Below are 20,421 nucleotides of genomic sequence, written 5' to 3'. Positions count from 1 at the left end.
GACCCTTTCACAGGGGTCGCCTAAGACCATTGGAAAACACATATATAATTACATATTGTTTTTGTGATTAATCACTATGCTTTAATTATGTTCAATTTGTAACAATGAAATTGGGGGTCACGACAACATGAGGAACTGTATTAAAGGGTCGCGGCGTTAGGAAGGTTGAGAACCACTGAGCCAAACCAGTTAGGGCTATTAATTATTATTTTTTAATCCTCACCCAAGGACATTTTTTTTTCATTGATTCCAGAGAGGAAGGGAGAGGGAGAGAGAGAAAGAAACATCTATGTGAGAGAGAAACATTGATCAATTGCCTCACACGGAACAAACGTGGATTTTAGCTCCACATATGCTCTCCACAGCTGAGTGTCCTTAAGCAAAACCTGTACAACCATATGGGATGGACGTGGACCCTGGCTAGGGAGCTGTAGCCTTGGAACTGTAGCATTTTCGCTAGACTTGTTTTTTCTCCCTCAACTATCTTTCTTGACCTCTAGCTGGCTTTTCTACTTATTGGTGACCTGCTGGAGTGGCTCTGCTGTATCAGAGAGAAATTTTAATGTTATTCCCTTTAAAGTTTGTCAAATTTTCATAGGGAATTATATATCAATTATATCTAGAACATATTATTGAAATTATATATTTATATTTAAAATATATTTAAATGTATTTTTTCCAGAACTATTATCTGCCCCTTTGAAAGTAGTTTTTTGTTTTAGAGTAGTGGTTCTCAACCTTCTGGCCCTTTAAATACAGTTCCTCATGTTGTGACCCAACCATAAAATTATTTTCGTTGCTACTTCATAACTGTAATGTTGCTACTGTTATGAATCGTAATGTAAATATCTGATATGCAGGATGGTCTTAGGCGACCCCTGTGAAAGGGTCGTTCGACCGCCAAAGGGGTCGAGACCCACAGGTTGAGAACCGATGCTCTAACCATTGAGCACACCGGCCAGGGCCCTATTCAGTGTTTTAAAGTAGTAGTTTCGTGGGGGAAGGGAGTGGTTCTTGTTCAGAAAAGTTTCAACCATGGCCCTGAGCTCAAAATAAATCACAAGAAAATTTCACCACTGATAAGCCATTCGATTGCTGAGGAGAAGGGCAAGTCAGGATATTCAGCTTCTGTTTCTGGCAGAAATTCACAGAACTGATGATGAGAGCTCATGAAGTCCACGGCTGATGATACGGGTTCAGTGACACTTGATGGATTCAGATCTTTTCTGCGAAGTACTTTTCTGGTGAATAATAATTAGAGCTGCAAAGAGCTCACATTTCCTCCACTTCTGTGAATGTGTTCAATTAAGCCGCTTCTGCTCCACACACATGTGTACCACCCTCAGCTACAACACTTCTTAGCAGATTCCACCTCGGGTTGTGTTGAATTAGTGTTTTCTCAACTTTCTGGAAATGTCCCTGCCTCTAGTTATTTCGTGGAGGCTGGCCCTTCAGTCCCTTCAAACTCAGCACTGATTCCTGGAATAAACACCCGAGCAGCATCAGGACCCCTGCCAGCTGGCGAAGAGCAAGGAGACCACCCCGCATCGTGCGCCCTGCTTTTCATTGGCTGTTGATGCTGTTCCCAGGGTCCTGAACTCGTCAAGCAGCTGTTTTTGCAGAAAGACTAACACACAACTGTATGTTCTCTGGACACCCTTTCTCAGCGGCAACCAACATGTTTTAATTAATCTGTTATCAGTAAATGGTTTTCCGTGCTTGGCTGCAAACGAGACACTTGGAACCTGACTTGATTGCAGCCTCCTTTTCATTTTTGCGAAGAGATTCTGCAGTGATGAGATATTCTGTTTTAAATGTCTAATTTTTCTGATCATTGCTTTCCTGTGAGTTGAGGCTGTCAGGATGGTGCGCGGCCTGGTAATGACGCATGCCGTATTCTTTCAGCACAGCTGGAGCGTCACTGCATGATAAACACAGCGCTTTGCTGTCTAAGGAACAAAATCTACACTTCACTAGGCCTTAAAGTGCACCGCAGGAAGCCTGGTTTCCTTGTTTTGACATGATGGGTATGTGCTGGTGCTAAAAACTGCCTGGTGATACACGTAGCATTTGGGAAGCTGTCGTTATAACCGTGTCATCTGGACAGCAGTGCAAAGCACTGAGAGTGTAACATACATTTTGTCGCAACTTCTTAACCCGGACATTGTAGTTTAAAAGCAGCCATATAGATGAATGAGCATGGCTGTGCTCCAATAAAACTTCATTATGGACACCAATATTTGAATTTTATGTAATTTTAAGATGACATGAAATATTATTTTTCTTTTGATTTTCCAGCTATTTAAAAATGTACTCCTCCCCCCCCTTTAGAGAGCAACCAAAGGACTTGTATGCATGCATATTAGCATAACCAAGGGGCGGTGGGGGCTTGCCCGGGGTGGGAATGGCTGGGGGTGGGGGAGTCAATTGGGGAACAAGGAGACATATGTAAAACTTTAGACAATAAAAAAAAATGTACCCCCCACCCCCCTTTTTTTTTTTAAAAAAAAAAGGAGACTAAAAAAGACAAGCCACAGATAAAGCACTGTTATCCAAAAATAGAGGAAGAACTCTTGAAACTCAACAATAAGAAAACAAACAGCCCAATAGAAAAACAGACAAAAGATGGAAGCAGGCACCTCCCCAGAGAAGATAGGCAGATGGTAATGAAGATATGAAAAGAGGCTCAACAGCCTATGTCCTCAGGGATTGCAAATTAAAGCAACGGGATGCCACTACACACCCACAGAACATCCAAAACACTGACAATGCCAAGCGCCGGCGAGGGTGTGGAGCAGTAGGCACGCTCACTGTTGGCGGGAGTGCCAAATGGTGCAGCCACTTGGGAAGACAGTTTGGCAGTTCCTTGCAAAACCAAACAGACGCATGTGATTCAGCAAGCTCACTCCTTGGTATTTACCCAAATGGCTTGAAAACTTAGGTCTGCACAAAAATCTGCATATGCGTGCTGAGCAGCTTTATTCATAATTGCCAAAGCTTGGGAGCAACCAGATGTCCTTTGATAGATGAATGGGTAAACAAACTGTGCTACATCCATACAATGGAATATTATTCAGTGATAAAAAGAAATGAGCTATCAAGCCACAAAAGGACATGGAGAAAACGTACATGGGTATCGCTAAATGAAAGAAGCCAACCTGAAATTCATACTGCATGAGTCATACTGTATGATTCCAACTACAGTAAAAAGGCTCTGGTTGTCAGGGCTCCAGATGGGGGTGGGGCGGGGAGGAGGGATGAAAAGGAGGAGCACAGGGATTTGTTAGGGCAATGAAACCTACTCGGTATGATACGGTAACGGGGGATACATGGCATACATTTGTTAAAATCCATAGAATGGGCAACACAAAGATTGAACCGTAATGTAAACTATGAACTTTAATTAATAATAATGTATACAATATTGGTTCCTTAGTTGTAACAAATGTACCACATTAATGGAAGATGCTCATAACAGGGGAATCTGTGTTGGGGGAGAGAGGGTATATGGGAACTCTATACTTCCTGTTCCATTTTGCCGAAAGTCTAAAACTGCTCTAAAAACTAAAGTCCAGCCCTAGCCGGTTTGGCTCAGTGGATAGAGCGTCAGCCTGCAGACTCAAGGGTCCCGGGTTCGATTCTGGTCAAGGGCATGTACCTTGGTTGCAGGCACATCCCCAGTAGGGGGTGTGCAGGAGGCAGCTGATTGATGTTTCTCTCTCATTGATGTTTCTGACTCTCTATCCCTCTCCCTTCCTCTCTGTAAAAAATCAATAAAATATAGTTTTAAAAACGAAAGTCCACAGCCCTGGCCAGGTGGCTCGTTGTGTGGAGCCTCGTCCGGCACACCAAAAGGGAGCAGATTCTATTTCCAGTCAGAGCACATACAGAGGTTGTGGATTCGATCCCCGTAAGGGAGGCAACCGATTGATATTTCTCTCTTTCTCTCTTCCTCTCTCTCTAAACAAAAACATATCCTTAGGTGAAGATTAAAACAAACAAAAAAACTAAAGTCCATTAATTTAAAAAACATTCCTATTTCAGTCTATACAAAAACAGTCTGTACCAAACCAGACTGCATTTGGCCCCTAGGCTGCAGTTTGCTGACTCCTGATCTAACCCATAGTATTAGTAGTTTTGTTTGAAGGAATCTGTGCACTTAGTATATTTTAAGTATTTGTAAAACTTAAGAAAATTTGGCCTGTTTTAAAAATATCATAGCGCCAGCACCGGTTTGGCTCAGTGGATAGAGCGTCAGCCTGCAGACTCAAGGGTCCCGGGTTCGATTCTGGTCAAGGGCATGTACCTTGGTTGCAGGCACATCCCCAGTAGGGGGTGTGCAGGAGGCAGCTGATTGATGTTTCTCTCTCATTGATGTTTCTGACTCTCTATCCCTCTCCCTTCCTCTCTGTAAAAAATCAATAAAATATAGTTTTAAAAACGAAAGTCCACAGCCCTGGCCAGGTGGCTCGTTGTGTGGAGCCTCGTCCGGCACACCAAAAGGGAGCAGATTCTATTTCCAGTCAGAGCACATACAGAGGTTGTGGATTCCGATCCCCGTAAGGGAGGCAACCGATTGATATTTCTCTCTTTCTCTCTTCCTCTCTCTCTAAACAAAAACATATCCTTAGGTGAAGATTAAAACAAACAAAAAACTAAAGTCCATTAATTTAAAAAACATTCCTATTTCAGTCTGTACCAAACCAGACGGCATTTGGCCCCTAAGCTGCAGTTTGCTGACTCCTGATCTAACCCATAGTATTAGTAGTTTTGTTTGAAGGAATCTGTGCACTTGGTATATTTTAAGTATTTGTAAAACTTAAGAAAATTTGGCCTGTTTTAAAGATATCATAACAAAATTTGTAATTAAGTAATTTAGCCTTATGATTTTAGTTGAAATTTTAAGTTTGAAGACAGTGTTAAAGTATTTGAGAATTTAAGAGTAATCATTTTTACTAGTTTACTAGATTAACGAGGTCTTTTAAGAACTGCAGAAAGCCTTGTCTGCTAAGACGACTCAGGTAGTTTTTAAAAGTTTTATATCAAATTTATAAAAACGATATGTTATATATCAAATTTACAAATGCTGCTTTAAATAAGTGTTTGGAGGATTTTAACGAGGCTTGAAGTTGGAGCAACTATTAGTCAAAGTCAATTTAAAGTGATTGTTAACATTTGCTAAATTTAAAAATAGTATACTCTCTGAGGGCTGAACTTAAGAAAACCTTAAGAAATGTTAAGGCTCAAGAAAACAAAATGCAATGTGTGGACCTTATTTGCATTCTAATTTGAATAAACCAACAGACAATCAGGGAAATCTGAGTGTGTTTGTGAGAGAGAAAAAGGTACTATCATTATGTTAAAAGACAATAAAAACATCCTTATATCTTAGAAATACATACTCAGGTATTTAAGACTGGAATGATATAATATCTGAGATTTGCTTTGAAATAAGCTGATGGGCAGGGGTGGAGAGAGGGGGTTATAGATGAAACAAGATTGGCCATGTATCGATCATTGATTAAATTGATGAGTACCTGGGGTTCATTATATCAGCTACTTTTGTGTATGTTTAGAAAATTCTATGATGTAAAGATTTTCTTTAAGTTTAAGAAAGAAACAAAAATTTAAGCTAGTTAAATATTAATCTAAAAACCCAAGTAACGTCTAAGTCATCTTTTTCTGTGCACAAAGCCACCTTCAAAGAAATCAGCAAAACTCAGTATTGAACTGCTCACACTTCAGGCTGCTAGGGAGCAGAATGGGTGCTAGTGGGTGGGTTGATGGAAATAGGCGGCCATCTACTCAGCATACACGGTACTTACTACCCAGGTGAACAGGCAGCCTCCAGCCTTTACTGAGGGCATTCTCCAGGGAATTCCCATCATTTGGGAAGGAGATGCGGGAGCAATGCCAGTCATGCCCACTCCACCTACGAGGTTCTAAGGTTGGGTGAGTTGCCTTGCTCACCAGCAATCCCTGCTGTAGGGAAGAGAGATCAGACTCATTCTGGGGTCCTGCTTGGGTAGAAATCCGGGGTCCCCTCTTCCTAGCTTACATGATCCCAACAGACCTCCTAAGAGTGTCTGCTATAGAGTTTTGAGGAGCACAACCTGGTCTCACCCACTCCAATCCTTTCTGTAAGGTCATGGAAGAGATTGCTTCCCAGGAGAAAAACATTGAATTTCTTGAAAAAGCCATCCTGGACCAAGAAGGGCCTGCCAAGGTGGCTCATACACGCCTGGGGACCAGGACGTGCCGGCCTAATGTGGAGCTGTGTCGCGATATGGCCCAGTACAGGCTGATCAGGGAGGTTCATGAGATCACCCACAACATTGCAAGGTAGGCTGGCGGCTGGGAGGGGGAGGGCCACTGGGGTTCCATGTGAACCCGGACTGTGAACAGGGCTAGGCAATGCCATCGTGGGGGAAGCCTGCCGGGCATGAGCCCTTTTGCATCTATAATATGCGAGGGGTTCCTTTCTGGAGGACAGCCAGGCTAGGCAATGCCATCGTGGGGGAAGCCTGCCGGGCACGAGCCCTTTTGCATCTATAATATGTGAGGGGTTCCTTGTTAACTGCAGCCAATTGCTGCCATGCAGGAAATGGATACTAGCGTTTGCATTTTTCGAAAGTCCAAATCCAGATGTTTAGGTAAAACGCACAGTTTTAAATGCTGGCAGCTCATGGAGCTGTCTATCTTGTGAATCTGGCCTGTGGCCACCAATCTGAAATCTCTGTCTTCAGGAGGAGACACGGAGAAGGACATGCCAATTCTGCTTCTGCGATGAGCACACAAATACATTCCCCCACACCCCCTGGAAAAGCAGTGTGGAGTGATAAACGATTCCCTTCTGTTCTTCCCCTTCTCCCAGATTAAAGGAAACATTAGCCCAAGCTCAGATGGAGCTGAAAGGGCTGAACCGCCGACAGCTGGCCCTGCAGGAGCAGATCCAGATCAAAGAGAACACCATCTACATCGATGAGGTGCTGTGTGTGCCCATGAGAAAGTCCATCCCGCTGCGGGATGGGGACGACCACGGGCAGTGGGCTGGGGGCCTCTGCCCGGACGCTGTCTGCTAAAAGTAGGGACCGCTCAGATGCTCATTAAACCTTATCACAGCACCGCGGTGCCGCACTGTCATTTCAGGTAGGCGGCCCTTCCAGTCGGCCCAGCACACCCTCTCGGCCACGATTCCGACCTGCTCGGAGCTGAGATTGGGGTGCCAGGGTCTATGCTGCTGGTGCTGCTGGGGTGGTGATTGTGTAACAGTTAAATTCCATGTATCAGCACAGGCCCTTCTGGTATCAGAGGACGGGGGCCCGGGGAGAGGGGCCCAGCACACTGGGAAAGTCTCAGTGGAAAGGAAGGCTTGCCTCCCCCAGTAATCTGTCTTGGTCCTTCCCTGGTCCATGGGTTCTGTTGACTGCATCTGCGCTTACCCAGAGAGCTCACATCGCATCGTCTTCCCCCGCTACCACCCCTCTGGCCTGATCTGGGGGTGCCAGAGTTGGGCTCGCTAAGGTCAGAGCCACCCTCCCAAGGGACCAGGATCGTATCCGGGTAACAGTAATGACTGAGTCCTTACATCCTACTGGTGACAGGTCCAGGCAACCAAAGGTACAAAACCTACAAGAACTTAATAGGAACTCTGAGAGTGCATTCCGAGCTCCCTGCCATACAAAACAAAGTATCTAGTCACAAGTCAAGCTCAGTGAGGGAGAAAGGTCTGTCTATATCCTGAAAGTTGGGAGAAACCCAGACAGGGTGTGGGAGAACCATGGGATGTATGAGACTTTATAGTGCGCAGAGAATGCCCTAACCGGTTTGGCTCAGTGGATAGAGCGTCGGCTTGTGGACTGAAGGGTCCCAGGTTCGATTCCGGTCAAGGGCATGTACCTTGGTTGCGGGCTTATCCTCAGTGGGAGGTGTGCAGGAGGCAACTGATCGATGTTTCTCTCTCATCGATGTTTCTAACTCTCTATCCCTCTCCCTTCCTCTCTGTAAAAAATCAATAAAATATGTTTAAAAAAAAAAAAAAAAAAATAAAGTGCGCAGAGAAGGAGTGAGGCCCAAGCCCTGGGAAACGCCAATGCTTCCAGGATGAGTGAAAAGAGTCCCACCTGCAGACCAAGAGGGAAGGAACATGGAGGGCCTGGAGGGAGCCAGGAGAGCATGGTGTCCCGGAGACCAAAGTAGAAGAATGTTTCAAGGCACTGGGGTCAGAGGGTTAAATGCTGCCAGCTAGGAAAGGAAAAGCATCCTCTGGATTTGGCAATTAGGCAATCGCCTGGGGCACCTTGCCAAAAGCAATCTTTTAAAAAATACTCATTTACTATTTATTTAATTTTCAACTACAGTCTACCGTCAACATCATTCTGTATCAGCACAGCGGTCAGACAATCATTTACTTTACAAAGGGGTCCCCCTGACAGCTCCCCACTCTGAACACGCCCGATCTCATCTGATTTCGGAAGTGAAGCAAGGTGGGGCCGGGTGAGTGCTTGGATGGGAGGCCACAGGCAATTGCAGTAGCGTATTGGAGGAAGAAGACGGGCACTTGGGCTCGGGGCCAGGAGATTTCCGTTCCACCCGGCTGCTCTCTGGAAGAGAACAGATGTGGGCTCTCAAGTGTGGATGACAGCTGCTGTCTGTCATGGGCATGGGGAACAGAAAGCCAGTTTGCAGCAAGAGAAAAAGTAGAAGCCGAGGCTCCAAGAGGAAGAAGAAAGAACTCCCTACAGGTCTCCCTTCCTCGGCGCCAGGTGGTTTCTGAGGCCCCTGGGTTCTGCGGGAACTCAGCATCCTCATGTAGTATCCCTGTTCCGCTCACTGACGCCCAGGGGGGTTCCTATGGCTGCCACTCAAGAGAGTTGTAACTCATAGGCCATGTCACTTGACTGACTAACTGAGAGGGGCGCGGGAGTGGGGGTTACCCTTGAGAGGGATCTTGATGGAGAAACAGATGTTTGCTGGGTAGCAAGGGGGACATTCCAGGGAGTGGCATGGCATACACAAAGGCAAGGGGTCTCAAAGAGCCAAATACGTTTCCAGGGGAATTGGGTGTGGGTCCCTATAAAGCAGTGGTTCTCAACCTTCTGGCCCTTTAAATACAATTCCTCATGTTGTGACCCAACCATAAAATTATTTTCGTTGCTACTTCATAACTGTAATGTTGCTACTGTTATGAATCGTAATGTAAATATCTGATATGCAGGATGGTCTTAGGCGAACCCTGTGAAAGGGTCGTTCGACTGCCAAAGGGGTCGCGACCCACAGGTTGAGAACCGCTGCTATAAAGGATGTTACAATTTCAAATCAAAACCAAGGAGGACTTGTTATATAGCCTTGTAAGGCATGTATACCATTGGTAATCCCAACAATTAAGACAACCGTTAACATGTTGAGTGTTTATAATGAGTTATTTATGCAAACTGTTAATATCCCCATTTTACAGGTGAGGAAATTGAGGATGGGAGGGGTCACACGCCTAGGATTCAGACCGACTTACCAGAGGTCACATGGCTAATGAGGTGCTGATGCTTAATTGGATCTCAGATCCTGAAACCAGGATCTGTTGCCTCAAAGTATTTTTTACCTGGAAATTCATCCATGGGTTTTGGCCTTTTTAAAAGTGTAAGAATTGGGAAGAATCATAGCTACTCTCTTGAAGTGGGCAGGCTTTGCTTGTTCTGTAGCTGACTTGTGTTCTCTGTAGGGAAATTAGTATAGACCCCAACGCCTCCAGCAATGCTCCCTGCACAGAGAACCCATTTGCTTCTTCAGCCAGTCAGCAAAGGTATTCTCGCATTATTGCACATCAGGCCTGTGGCACTGGAGGGCGTGTGTGTGTGTGTGTGTGTGTGTGTGTGTGTGTGTGTGTGAGATTCCCTTGTTCATTCATATGACAAATACTTGCTGGGCTCCAATTTAGTGCCAGGGACTGTGCCAGGCGCGGAGATTAGAGGTGAATTAGACAGAGCTCCATGTCCCCTTGGAGCTCAGTGCAGAGGCAGGCGGTACACAGGAACAACAAAGTCATTTCAGATAGCGACAGGGCCCTGATAGAAATAGGGTGACCTGAGACGAGTGACAGGACAGGCGGCCGCTTTAGAGTGGGTGCTGGGAGGCCTTTCTGATGAGCTGACACTGAGCTGAGATAAAGGTGGACAAGAAGGCTGAGAGCATGTGAATATCTGGGAAAAACACCCTCACTTGCCCGTTATGAACAGAGAAAAGGCCCGGTGGCCGGAGAAAGGGGAAGGTGGTACAAGTTGAGCTCGGTGAGGGGGGACAGGGGTCAAGTCATGTAAGACCTTGTAGACCACGGTCATGTTCAAACCAGTTTCTGTAGAAAGGCATGTAGGTGGGCAGGGGCGACATAGGGGGGTTTTCAGGAAGCTGGGGAGAGCTGGTCCCAGAGCCCATTCATGGAAATACCCTAGTGGGTGAGGGGCGTGGCCCGAGGCTTTCCCTTTAGCCAATCAGAGGCTGGGGGCGGGGGTTGGGGCCAGCCAGGGGTCAGCGACCTCTCCAGCCCACTTGCTCCTGGTATTTCTCCAAGGTTGTCTTATTCTTCAGTCAAGAGTAAGTCATCTATTGCATAGGTGATTGACAAGGTTAGGCTGTGACTTAGGCTTCCTCTGGGGACAGATTGGAGGGAAGGGGATTGGATAAAATCTCTAGGAATGGCTTTGACTGACAGCACGAAGGCTTTGGGTTAGCCATGCTTTTGGCCCCAGTTTTGCTAGTAACTAGTCCAGGTGTGGTACAGGAGTCCCCTCCCCTTCCTGGGCCTTTATCTGTGAAGAAGGGACACTGGGGAGGTGGTGAGAAGGGCGGTGAGGTGATTTGTAAGGGTTCTTCCTGCTGAAAAAGGCCTTATATTACCAGCTGTGATCTGAAAGTACAAGATAGAGTTGACTGAATTAACTCAGCTTTATTAGTATCATAGATGTGCTCTTACTGGCTGCTTAAAGAGAAAACATATTTGTCTATGACAGTAAGATGGCTCAAAACAAATAAAACATATTACTTTGAAATAATTGTCCCCTGTAAACAAGGTGGAATCACACCTCAACAAGATCTTATTTGACAACATTTAACCTAGACTGAGTGCCTCCTCTGTACCTGGCTCAGTTCTAGGCTCAGGGATACAGAAATACAGGAAAAATGGATGCTGAAGGGACTTACCTTCCACTTGAGCATTTAGATTTTCTATGTGGGTGTGTATGTGTCTAGATTTTTTTAATCTGCAATTTTGTAAATGTGGAGGAATAGGAATTAGATTAATTTTCTAAGCACCACCCAGGGAAACCATGCAAATGTCTCACCATCTGTGATTTAGCCAATGAACTAATGAAATTCCGTGGCTCCAAATTGCAAATAAGAATTTCTGTAGGCCCTGGCTGGGTGGCTCAGTTGGTTGGAGTGTTGTCCTCATACAACGAAAGTTTGGGGGTTCGATTCCCAGTCAGAGCACATACCTAGGTTGTGGGTTAGATTCCCCGTTGGGGCATGTACAGGAGGCAACCTATGATGTTTCTCTCTCTCTCTCTCTCTCTCTCTCTCTCTCTCTCTCCCCTCTCCTCCTCCTCCTCCTCCTCCTCCTTCTCCTCCTCCCTCAAATCAATAAACATATCCCCGGCTTAGGATAAAAGAAGAATTTCCGTGGCCCCTCTCGGGAATTCCTCCTTCTCCTCCTTCTCCTCCTCCTCCTCCTTCTTCTTCTTTCTCAAATCAATAAACATATCCACGGCTTAGGATAAAAGAAGAAGAATTTCCGTGGCCCCTCTGTGGACTAGCTGTCTGGGTAATGTGTATAAGGGGTAAATGCACACCCGTGGGCAATGGTTTATACCTTAGTTTGATCACAGCCCTGCTTTCCTTTTACACTTGGAAATTCAGTCGCCAGGGCTTCATCAGTTTTATCAACAGTGGAGAGGAGGCACCCGGGAGGCAGACCGCATTTCCAGCTCATACATACAGTTGTGGACGTGCTGCAGTTCTCCCGAGAACTGGGTGCTCTTTGCGGACCCTCAGCGGGCATGGGGAGACCGGCCCCACCCTCCTGCTCTGTGCTGGGGAAGGACAGGCAAGGATGAAAAGCTGTCTCAGGTCACAAGTCTGGGCTGTCTCCATCTGCCACTGGGCCTCTGCATGTGGTCATTTAAACAATGGACACATTTACAAATCTGTGGGTTTGGAAGCTCACGTGCCCTGTGTTGTCCCACGAGCACTCTGTGCGTCTCGATGTTGTTTCAGTTCCTCTGGGAACTGGAATGCCTGTGTAGTCAGGGCAATTGCTGAGGTTCCCTGAGACCTTTTTCAAGAAATCCAGGGGGTCAAAACTATTTTAACACCCGAACATGCTGTGCCTTTCCCCCTCGCATTCTCTCTGGAGCTTTCCGGAGGCTGCGTGGTCTGTGTGACACTGCAGCAGACGGCAGAAGCAGCCGCGAGAACCCAGCTGTCTACCATTAAGCCAGACGTGAGAGAGATTTGCAAAACTGTGAAACAAATCGGGACTCTTCTGCAAACGTGTTAACATAAATAACATTTTAATGAACATGTTTCCCATACAAGATCCTCTACCCTTAGATTCTGTGCTTGCAGATGAAAGGAAATGAGCCAGAACTGGTCCACACTCTGAATAAATCCTTGCACCAGTCAATCAATCCATCTCCCAGGGGGGTCTGGATTCCGGCTGAAACTCCCTCTCACATCAAGCTACCTCCTCTCTGGGCCCCATGGAACCTGGTGGCTCCCAAAGGGCCCCCTGGTTTCAGCTCTGATGCTTTCGAGCATCTTCTCCCATCAGACCTGGGAGCTCCCCTCAGGGGGACCTGTTTCCCTCGCTGCTGTCCAGTGGACCAGGATCCGTATCCACCCAGAAGCACGGCAGGGACATCAGGTGAGACAGCGAATGTGGACGTGTTGTGAAAGCTGAAATTTACCCACACTGGGTCTACATAAACTTGAATAAAGGCCTAAGACGCTGAGCAGAAATATGGGCACAGCATACAAAAGAGGAGACAAAATCTGAAATGAGACACTCATCAAAAGTATTCTGAGATGTTATTAATTTATATCTATTGAAAAAAAACCCTATATGCAACTCTCTGCACGCAAATCTCAGAAGACCAGAAGCCGTACATCCCAATGGCATGGGCTCAGGAATTTATGACTCCCTATTTAAAACACACTAGATTGTCTCTTGATTCTAAAAAATAACATATGGTTATTGTAGAAAATTTGAGAACTAAGGGGAAGCACAAAGAAGAAAATTAAAACCACCCGTAATTCTACCACCCAGATAATAACTGTTAACATTTTTTGTTGTATTTCTTCTATGCTTTCAAAAACACCTCAAACCCTTATGTGTTTTATATGATTGATATCACACTAAATATACAGTTTGGGGTTTTGCCTTTTTTCACTTAACATCACTTTGGGAACATTTCCCCAGGACATTACAAATTCTTTGTAAATATGAGAGTAATGGCCACCTCCAGGTCTGCCCCACACCTGAGGACTGGGCACCATGCTATCTGGATGGGAGAATGGAGGTGACACAAGAAAAGGAGGTGCCAGCCTGGCCGGCGTGGGTCAGTGGCTGAGCGTCAACCTATGAACCGGGAGGTCACTATTCGATTCCCAGTCAGGGCACATGCCCGGGTTGTGGCCTCGATCCCTAGTGTGGGGCGTGCAGGAGGCAATCAATGATTCTCATCACTGATGTTTCTTTCTTTCTCCCTTTCCCTTCCTCTCTGAAATCAATAAAAAATATTTTAAGAAAGACAAGAAAAGGAGGTGCTAGCACTACTAATCTCCAACATTGATAAACTGGGGGCTGGATTCCTTCTGTAGGAGGGAGTTCCCGCTCTCAGCGGGCCCCTTCTAAAAGTGGGGAGTCCCCTGCTTCATTGGAGGGCATGCTGATGGATTTCCACTCATCGGAGATCAGACCTGACCAAGGTCAGTGTCAGGAGGCTCTGACACGAAGGCCAGCAGGACAGAAAGCATTTCTGAGCTGATTCTGTCAGTGAGCAGAAAACACGCTTCTATTCGCTCCCTGCTAGTTACACTTTTTCGGGCGCACAGGTTAGCAGCAGTCAGGGTAAGAAACTGCTTTGAGCTTTTAGCTCCTTGGCTGAGCGAGGGTGTCAAAAATCAAAATCAAATGACAAAATAAGAAATCACCTCGGGATAGTTGGTAAATATAGCACTTTAAAGTCACCTGGGGCCTTCATATTACCAGGGGTCCCCATCTTTGCTGGGGTGTTCATGTGGGTGTGGAACTGGCAAAAAGGAGAAAGAGAAGAAAAAGGGGTGGGGGGGAGGAGACGCCCCAAGTGTCCTTCTGTGAGAACCGGGTTTTCAACTTCCAAGGGCTCCCAGCTTTCTTCCTCTGGAGAGAGCTATTACATCATGGGGTAGGCGATGACAAAATAGTTAAGCTCTGCATCGATCAGCTTTCTGTACTTCCGGTAAATTTCCCGCAGCGTCCTGTCCTCTTCATTTGTCTCATATCTGTTTGTATAAATTCTCACCTGTGCCAACAGAGAAACACAGCCGTGCACACACCGTGACTGCATCACGCAGGCACTGAAAACAGTCTGAATGATGTACACGCACCATTGTTGGCAGAATCAGGAAGAACCCAAACCAGGGTCCCTTGGGTGAAATAGTGGAAATTCACTCAGGTGGTATGACTGCCCCCACTCCTGCCTTGTCTCTGACGTTTCTCCCAGAGCAGCAGCAGCTGGACTCCTGCCCCATGGGGCCTGGATGCCCGTTCCACCCTGGGCGGCTCTTACCTTGAGTGTGCGCAGGGCACACTGTCCCTCTTCCTGACTCTTCAGGATCCGCTCCACGAACTTCACATCAAGGAAAGCCCAGATTTTGAAGTAAAACAACTTTCTGCAGGATAAGATGAGGAGGTGCAGCTCCTTGTCGAGCGACTCGTGGTTGTTGTTGAACTCAAAAGTTAATTTCTGGAAAAGCACCAAAGGGGAAGACGTACATGGGCAGAGATGCCGGGAGGGGCTGGGTCATTCCTAACATTCCCATGACCTGACCTCTGGCCTGATAGCCGTGCTGGTTCGAGGGCTTTCGATAAGATGCCCTGGACATGAAGGTGACATCATGGAGGAAGAGATCTGGAGATGGTGGCCTCTTGCAAATTTGAAAAACTTGGAGTCTGGAGGCCATGTATTTGGAGTCCAGAGACCAAGGTCCTGGTGGACGGGCCAGGTGACTGTGGACAGGCCACCACACCTCAAGTTCTTTTGTGGCACGAAGGATAATAATGCTGTCTGCCTGCCCACTGGAGGGCGATGTGCGTCTCGGATGAGCTATGAGCACTCCGCAGTCCCTCACTGTCAGTAGTGGAATTTATAACTACTAATGCCAATCGTCACAACCTACTGGGAGTGAGGGCCTTAGGAGGGACAACATGATCCTGATTTTATAGATGGGGAGCTGCCAGATTACAGAACCGCCCATCCCTCCGAGCCCTTCAGTGACTTGGGTCAAATCTGGCTTTCTGTTTGGTTTGAAGTCACACTGTTTCCTGCCTCCTCGGACCCTGTGGGAAGAGAGGAAGGGGCTGCAGACCTGTTCTTCACCTGTAGATGCACCTTCTTATAAACATTTGTTTTAATCCTCACCCAAGGATATGCTTGCTTTTTTAAATTGATATCTTTTTTTTTTTTTTTTTCAAGAGAGAGAAACATTGGTTGGCTGCCTGCCATATGTGCCCTGACTGGGGACTGAACCTGCAACCTGTGATGTGCCCTGACAGGGAATCGAACTCCCAACCTTTTGGTGTATGGGATGAAGCCCCCACCAACTGAGCCACCTGGATGCACCTTTCTGATCAGGCCTCACATCTCTGAGCCGGGGACACAGGGGTTTTCCTTGGCTGACATTCAACCAGAACGTCCCTGTGTTCCATGTGCAGGAAGTGAGCAGCCCCTTCTGTTGTCTGCTGGGATTTTATGGGGCCAGGAAGCTTAGCTTTGTCGCATTTCCCAGAACCTCAATTGAAGAGTGAGGGGATGTGTGCGAGCCCAGCCAAGAGCAGGCAGCAGTAGCCTTTCCTGTGGGGAGGCCAGTAACCTGGGTGCAGTCACCCCTCGAAGCCTCCCCACCCTCGGGTGATACCTACCTGCAGAGTGTGCCGGAAGGTGGGCAGCAGATCCAGCAGAGTGGGCCGCATGGACCAGTCCGGGTCACTGAAATAGCAGCTTCTCAGACTGATGCTCCTGACGGGGATCTCCTGCAAGAGGATCCGGACCAAGCGCTCGTACTTCATGACCCGCTCAAAGAAGAAGTTCACCTTCAGGTTGACAGCCTGCCTGGCCAGCTTGGCCCAGGACATGCCCCAGATGACCTGGCCGTGCGGGTCATGGATGTGGCATTTGATGTTTATGGTCCAGAGGGTGCTGGCATTGTTCTCACACAAGTTCTCGAGCAGCTCGTCGGAGATGCAGTTGTAGTTCAGGGTCAGGGACGCCAGGTTTTGGAATGTGGCCATGGTCTTGTTGAACTGGGGGCTGCTGTAGACAGCGAGGTGATGGCTGAAGAAGTCCTCGATGTTGAGCTCTGTCGCCATACTCTCATTCCTCAGGTAGCTCAGGGAGTTGAGAACGTGGCAGCCTTGCTCCACTGTCAGCCTGGCCCCTTTCAGGTTGAGATAATCCAGGTGTTTGCCCATTTTCTTTAAGAAGAAGCTCAAGCTTTTGATGAACGAGCTCCTGATGCTGTGCCTCCAGACCAGGCGGTCCAGCTCCAGGTGCTGGATGGAAAGAGACTTCAGGCGGTTGTTACTCTTGCCCAGACTCGAAAGAAGGCCTCGCATGGTGACCTGGAACTTCTTGGTCAAGACAGCGTTGTAAGGATTCAGGAATTTGATCTCCAGGTGCTCCAGGTAACGACCAAATTTCTTAACATACCAAAGAGCTGACTCGAATTCCGAGGCGTGTACCCTGGAAGGTCTCCCACTGAACGTGATGGTCCTGTATCGCCAGAGGTCAGCCGAATACATCATCTGGTTCCATTTTCTGCAGACAAGGGCCGCCCTGGACCTGTCCCTGTCTCCCAGCCACCAGAAAACACGACGCAGGCACACATCGGGCAGGGTGGCCCAGCAGCTCTGGTCTTCGGGCTGGATCTGTTGGCTTTCTTCGTCCATCAAGGAACTGGGATGTCCAGTGCAGCTGTGTGGTAGGCAGGGCTTCCAAAAATGAGCAAAGGAAAGCAATCACTCGTTTTCTGTGGGGAGCAAAAGGGACGAGCCATTACCTGTTACCTGCCAAATAGAAATTAAACCCAATTGAATGAACTTGCACCATGGCCCCCTGTGGAGTAGGCACTGTGCTGGTGCAGGTGGTGCAAAGATAAAGTCACCATACAGTCCACACCACAGGAGTCACAGCCCATCAGGGGTCTATCAGGGACACAGGCCAGCACGCAATTACAGCAGCATGGGAGAAGTGAGAAGGTTCAGATGTATTCATGGTGCAGGGTAGCACACACAGAGGGTGACTAACTGTCTGGCTGGGTAAGGAGGAAGGAGAGCAGGCTTGATGTCTGAGGAATGATGTCTGAACTGGGTTCTGCAGGTGAGTGGGATTTGCAAGGCTGACCAGGTTGGCCTAGTGGTAGTGGTGGAAGAGCTGAAGGTTTCCGTGTAGAGGGAACTATGTGTGCACAGCCACCAAACTGAATGTACATGTGTTCACACTCAGGGAACTACACATTGTGTGGATCTTAACTTCAAAGGGGAAGGGAGTGATGGAACTGGAGCTGGAGTAGACGGAGGTGCTGGGTGGAGGGGTTCTGGGTGATGAGATAAAGGCTGTGTCCCAGAGGCCAGGCTCCCCACTGTCCCCTCTCCCGGTACTTTGGGATCCTGATGTGGCCGGGCCCCTTCTCTGGATGAGAATCACTGTGTTGAGCTATATTGCTGATGACTGTGTTATATTCAAAAGGTGCAGCAGCAGAACAAGGATGGAGAACCTCCATGAGGTCACAGGGGGCCAGGGAAGGTCAAAGGGTCACATGTCTGGAAGTGATGTGGTCAGTGTTGAGGTAGAGGAAGGACACTTGGGAGTGGATGAAGGATGGTCTAGAGCAGAGTCCAGGCCCAAACCTGGGACTAGGGTGGCATGATAATGGGAATGGGGTGGGTTCTTTGGAGGAATTGGTTTGGTAACTGGGGAACACAACAGAGAAGTGGGTAGGACCGGAAGTCCTGACTTGGCTGTTGGATTGCAGGTGGCACCGCCAGCCAGGCTAGGGAGGCGCAGGGGAGAGCTGGGCTAAGGCCCTCCCGGAACACCGAGCCCTCCGACTGTTTACAGCCGTACGCTGAAATCTTCCTGACGTTTTGCTTTCAATGCTTCTCCTGCCGGAAAACGCCCTCGTTTTCTTGAACCCTCCAGAGTCCCCCATTCTTCAAACTTCAAGCCCTACCACTCCATAAAACTATCAGTTTCTCTATCAGGTAGCTCAAGATGACTGACAATAGCTCATAAACACTCAGAGCTGAAAGAGATGGAAACCGAGACCCAGAGAGGGGGAGGGGCTTTCATGAGGTCAACAGCAAGTTAGAAACAGGGCCCAGGCCAGAGGCTGGGCTTTCTCTTTCTCCTATAGATTTTTCCTGCCTCCACAGGTGGTAGGCCTGAAGGACAAGTTAATCATATTTCTCAGTTCAGGACATTTGTCTGCCCAAGACCTCTCTTAGGTTTTATTTATTCATTCGTTCCTTTTCAACTATGTCCCACTGCATTGCCCCCCACTGTAGGTAACTTCTCCAGTGTATTTGATGTGCGTCTTTTTGTGTGTGCTTGCCAAAAAAAAAGTATCTATAATAATAAAAGCATAATATGCTAATTAGACCAGACATCCTTCCAGACGTCCTTCCGTATGACCTTCTAGATGAAGCCCGGGTCCCGGGTGCCAGAGGGAAGCCAGTGCTGGCAGCCAGGGGAAGGAAGGTCTACTCTTGCATGGATTTCGTGCATTGGGCCTCTAGTATTTAATATTTGTAGGCATCATTCATGTCTGCTTATGTTTCACCCACTACATCCATCATCTGAACAGAAGATGTCCGTGGTGGGTGCCCCTGTCTGTCTCCTATCCACTCTGCCTAGATGAGCGCCGGCCTCCTCAGCTCCCACCAACATCACAGTGGCCATGAGCGTCTTTCAGTGAGCTCCTGTGGAGGACTTTATTTGGGATCTTCTCCCCCACTTTGTCCTCATCACCCCATCATCGCCTACGGAACAAGTGGGACCCTGACTCCAGCTGGCCCTCCCACCTCAGATCCAGAGAGACTTCCATGGGGGTGGGAGGTTGGCAAAGTCTGCCCCCACCCAGGACACAGGGCTCCAGTGGGTTCCCAGAGTCCCTGCCTCTGCATATAGCCTGCCTGCTCTTTTCCCACTGTCCATCCCTTCCTGTGATCTGCGTCCAAGCCTTTCCCTCCCATGGTCCCACACAGTCCTTGAGACCAGGGGCAACGTTGAGTAGGTACTTCAACGTTTAACAAATGAAAGAATGGGGTCATCCCTCCATCACACACAGACTGCCCACGGCGAGGGGCCTCCACAGCACTTAGCTCGGAGAAAAGTGCTCAAGGAACGCTCATCCACCTCGAAGGCTAAATGAAACCCTTTGCCCTAGCAAAACCCCTTGTCAGAAGAGCTGTCAGATGTTTTCATCCACAGGTGGCTTTGGAAGAACACAGGTGGTGGGCTGGGAAAGTTGTTGCAAGTGGTCCCAAAGTCGTGTGTAATTCCTGGCACCCCCCTCCCATCCCACAAGACCTCCTCACCAGCGAGAAGCCGTGTAGCTTCCTGGGTTGGATCCTGGTTCTGCTATGTGTGACCCCAGGCTCATTAATTTCTTCGTGCCTCTGTCTCCACATATGTAAACAGCAGTCATAACCTATGACTTATTTCACCGAGTCCTTATTCCTCGCCCAGAGCGGGGAGGGCAGGGGGCATGCCCACCGCCCTGTGGGAGGGTTAAATAAGCTGGTAGATGGAAAGCACCAGAGCAGTGTCTGGCACAAAGTAAATGCAGGCACAAGTGCCGGCTGCCCTCAGGAAGTTGGGGCCACGGTGCTTGTACAACATCCCTGGATGGAAGGTGTGAACAAGCCCACCTTACCGATGGGGAGACAGAGGTGTCAGAGGTTAGGAGATGAGAGTCTCCCCGGGAGATGGAGTAGGAAGTGGGGGGCGGGGATTTGAACCCACCCTCAGGACTCTCTAACCTAGGTTCAGGCCACCTTATCTCAGAGCTGCCCATCAGGGAAGGAACCCTAAGGAAGTCAGATCACCCATCAGCCTGCGAAAGCTTCCAGGAGGAGGCCGTGCGGCCGGCAGCCCATCCCTCCCGTGGGCC

The 20,421-nt window shown here is 48.0% G+C and overlaps 2 protein-coding genes across 4 annotated transcripts in view; one reads left to right on the top strand and one right to left on the bottom strand.

Moving 5' to 3' along the window:
* TEKT1 (tektin 1) overlaps positions 1-7,143 on the top strand; it is a 21,448-nt gene extending 14,305 nt beyond the window's left edge. For 2 of the 3 annotated variants that reach the window (XM_014533709.1, XM_014533708.1), the window contains exons 7-8: positions 6,146-6,342; positions 6,875-7,143. In XM_014533709.1, the coding sequence (XP_014389195.1) occupies positions 6,146-6,342; positions 6,875-7,082 (405 nt within the window). In that variant the 3' untranslated portion in view covers positions 7,083-7,143. The remainder of the gene's footprint in view (positions 1-6,145; positions 6,343-6,874) is intronic. The other variant, XM_014533710.1, reaches the window with a different exon arrangement.
* Positions 7,144-14,209: 7,066 nt separating this feature from the next.
* FBXO39 (F-box protein 39) lies at positions 14,210-17,280 on the bottom strand. Its single transcript, XM_005858882.2, has 3 exons — positions 16,172-17,280; positions 14,820-14,996; positions 14,210-14,552 (listed from the first exon to the last, which is right to left on the bottom strand). The coding sequence occupies exons 1-3, from the start codon at positions 17,195-17,197 to the stop codon at positions 14,424-14,426; spliced, it is 1,332 nt and encodes a 443-aa protein (XP_005858944.1). The 5' UTR covers positions 17,198-17,280; the 3' UTR covers positions 14,210-14,423.
* Between the last annotated feature and the right edge of the window lie 3,141 nt (positions 17,281-20,421).

Source organism: Myotis brandtii, unplaced genomic scaffold (assembly GCF_000412655.1).
Source record: "Myotis brandtii unplaced genomic scaffold, ASM41265v1 scaffold1223, whole genome shotgun sequence".
In the NCBI taxonomy this organism is placed as follows: domain Eukaryota; kingdom Metazoa; phylum Chordata; class Mammalia; order Chiroptera; family Vespertilionidae; genus Myotis; species Myotis brandtii.
This window is presented reverse-complemented; position numbering and strand designations above follow the sequence as displayed.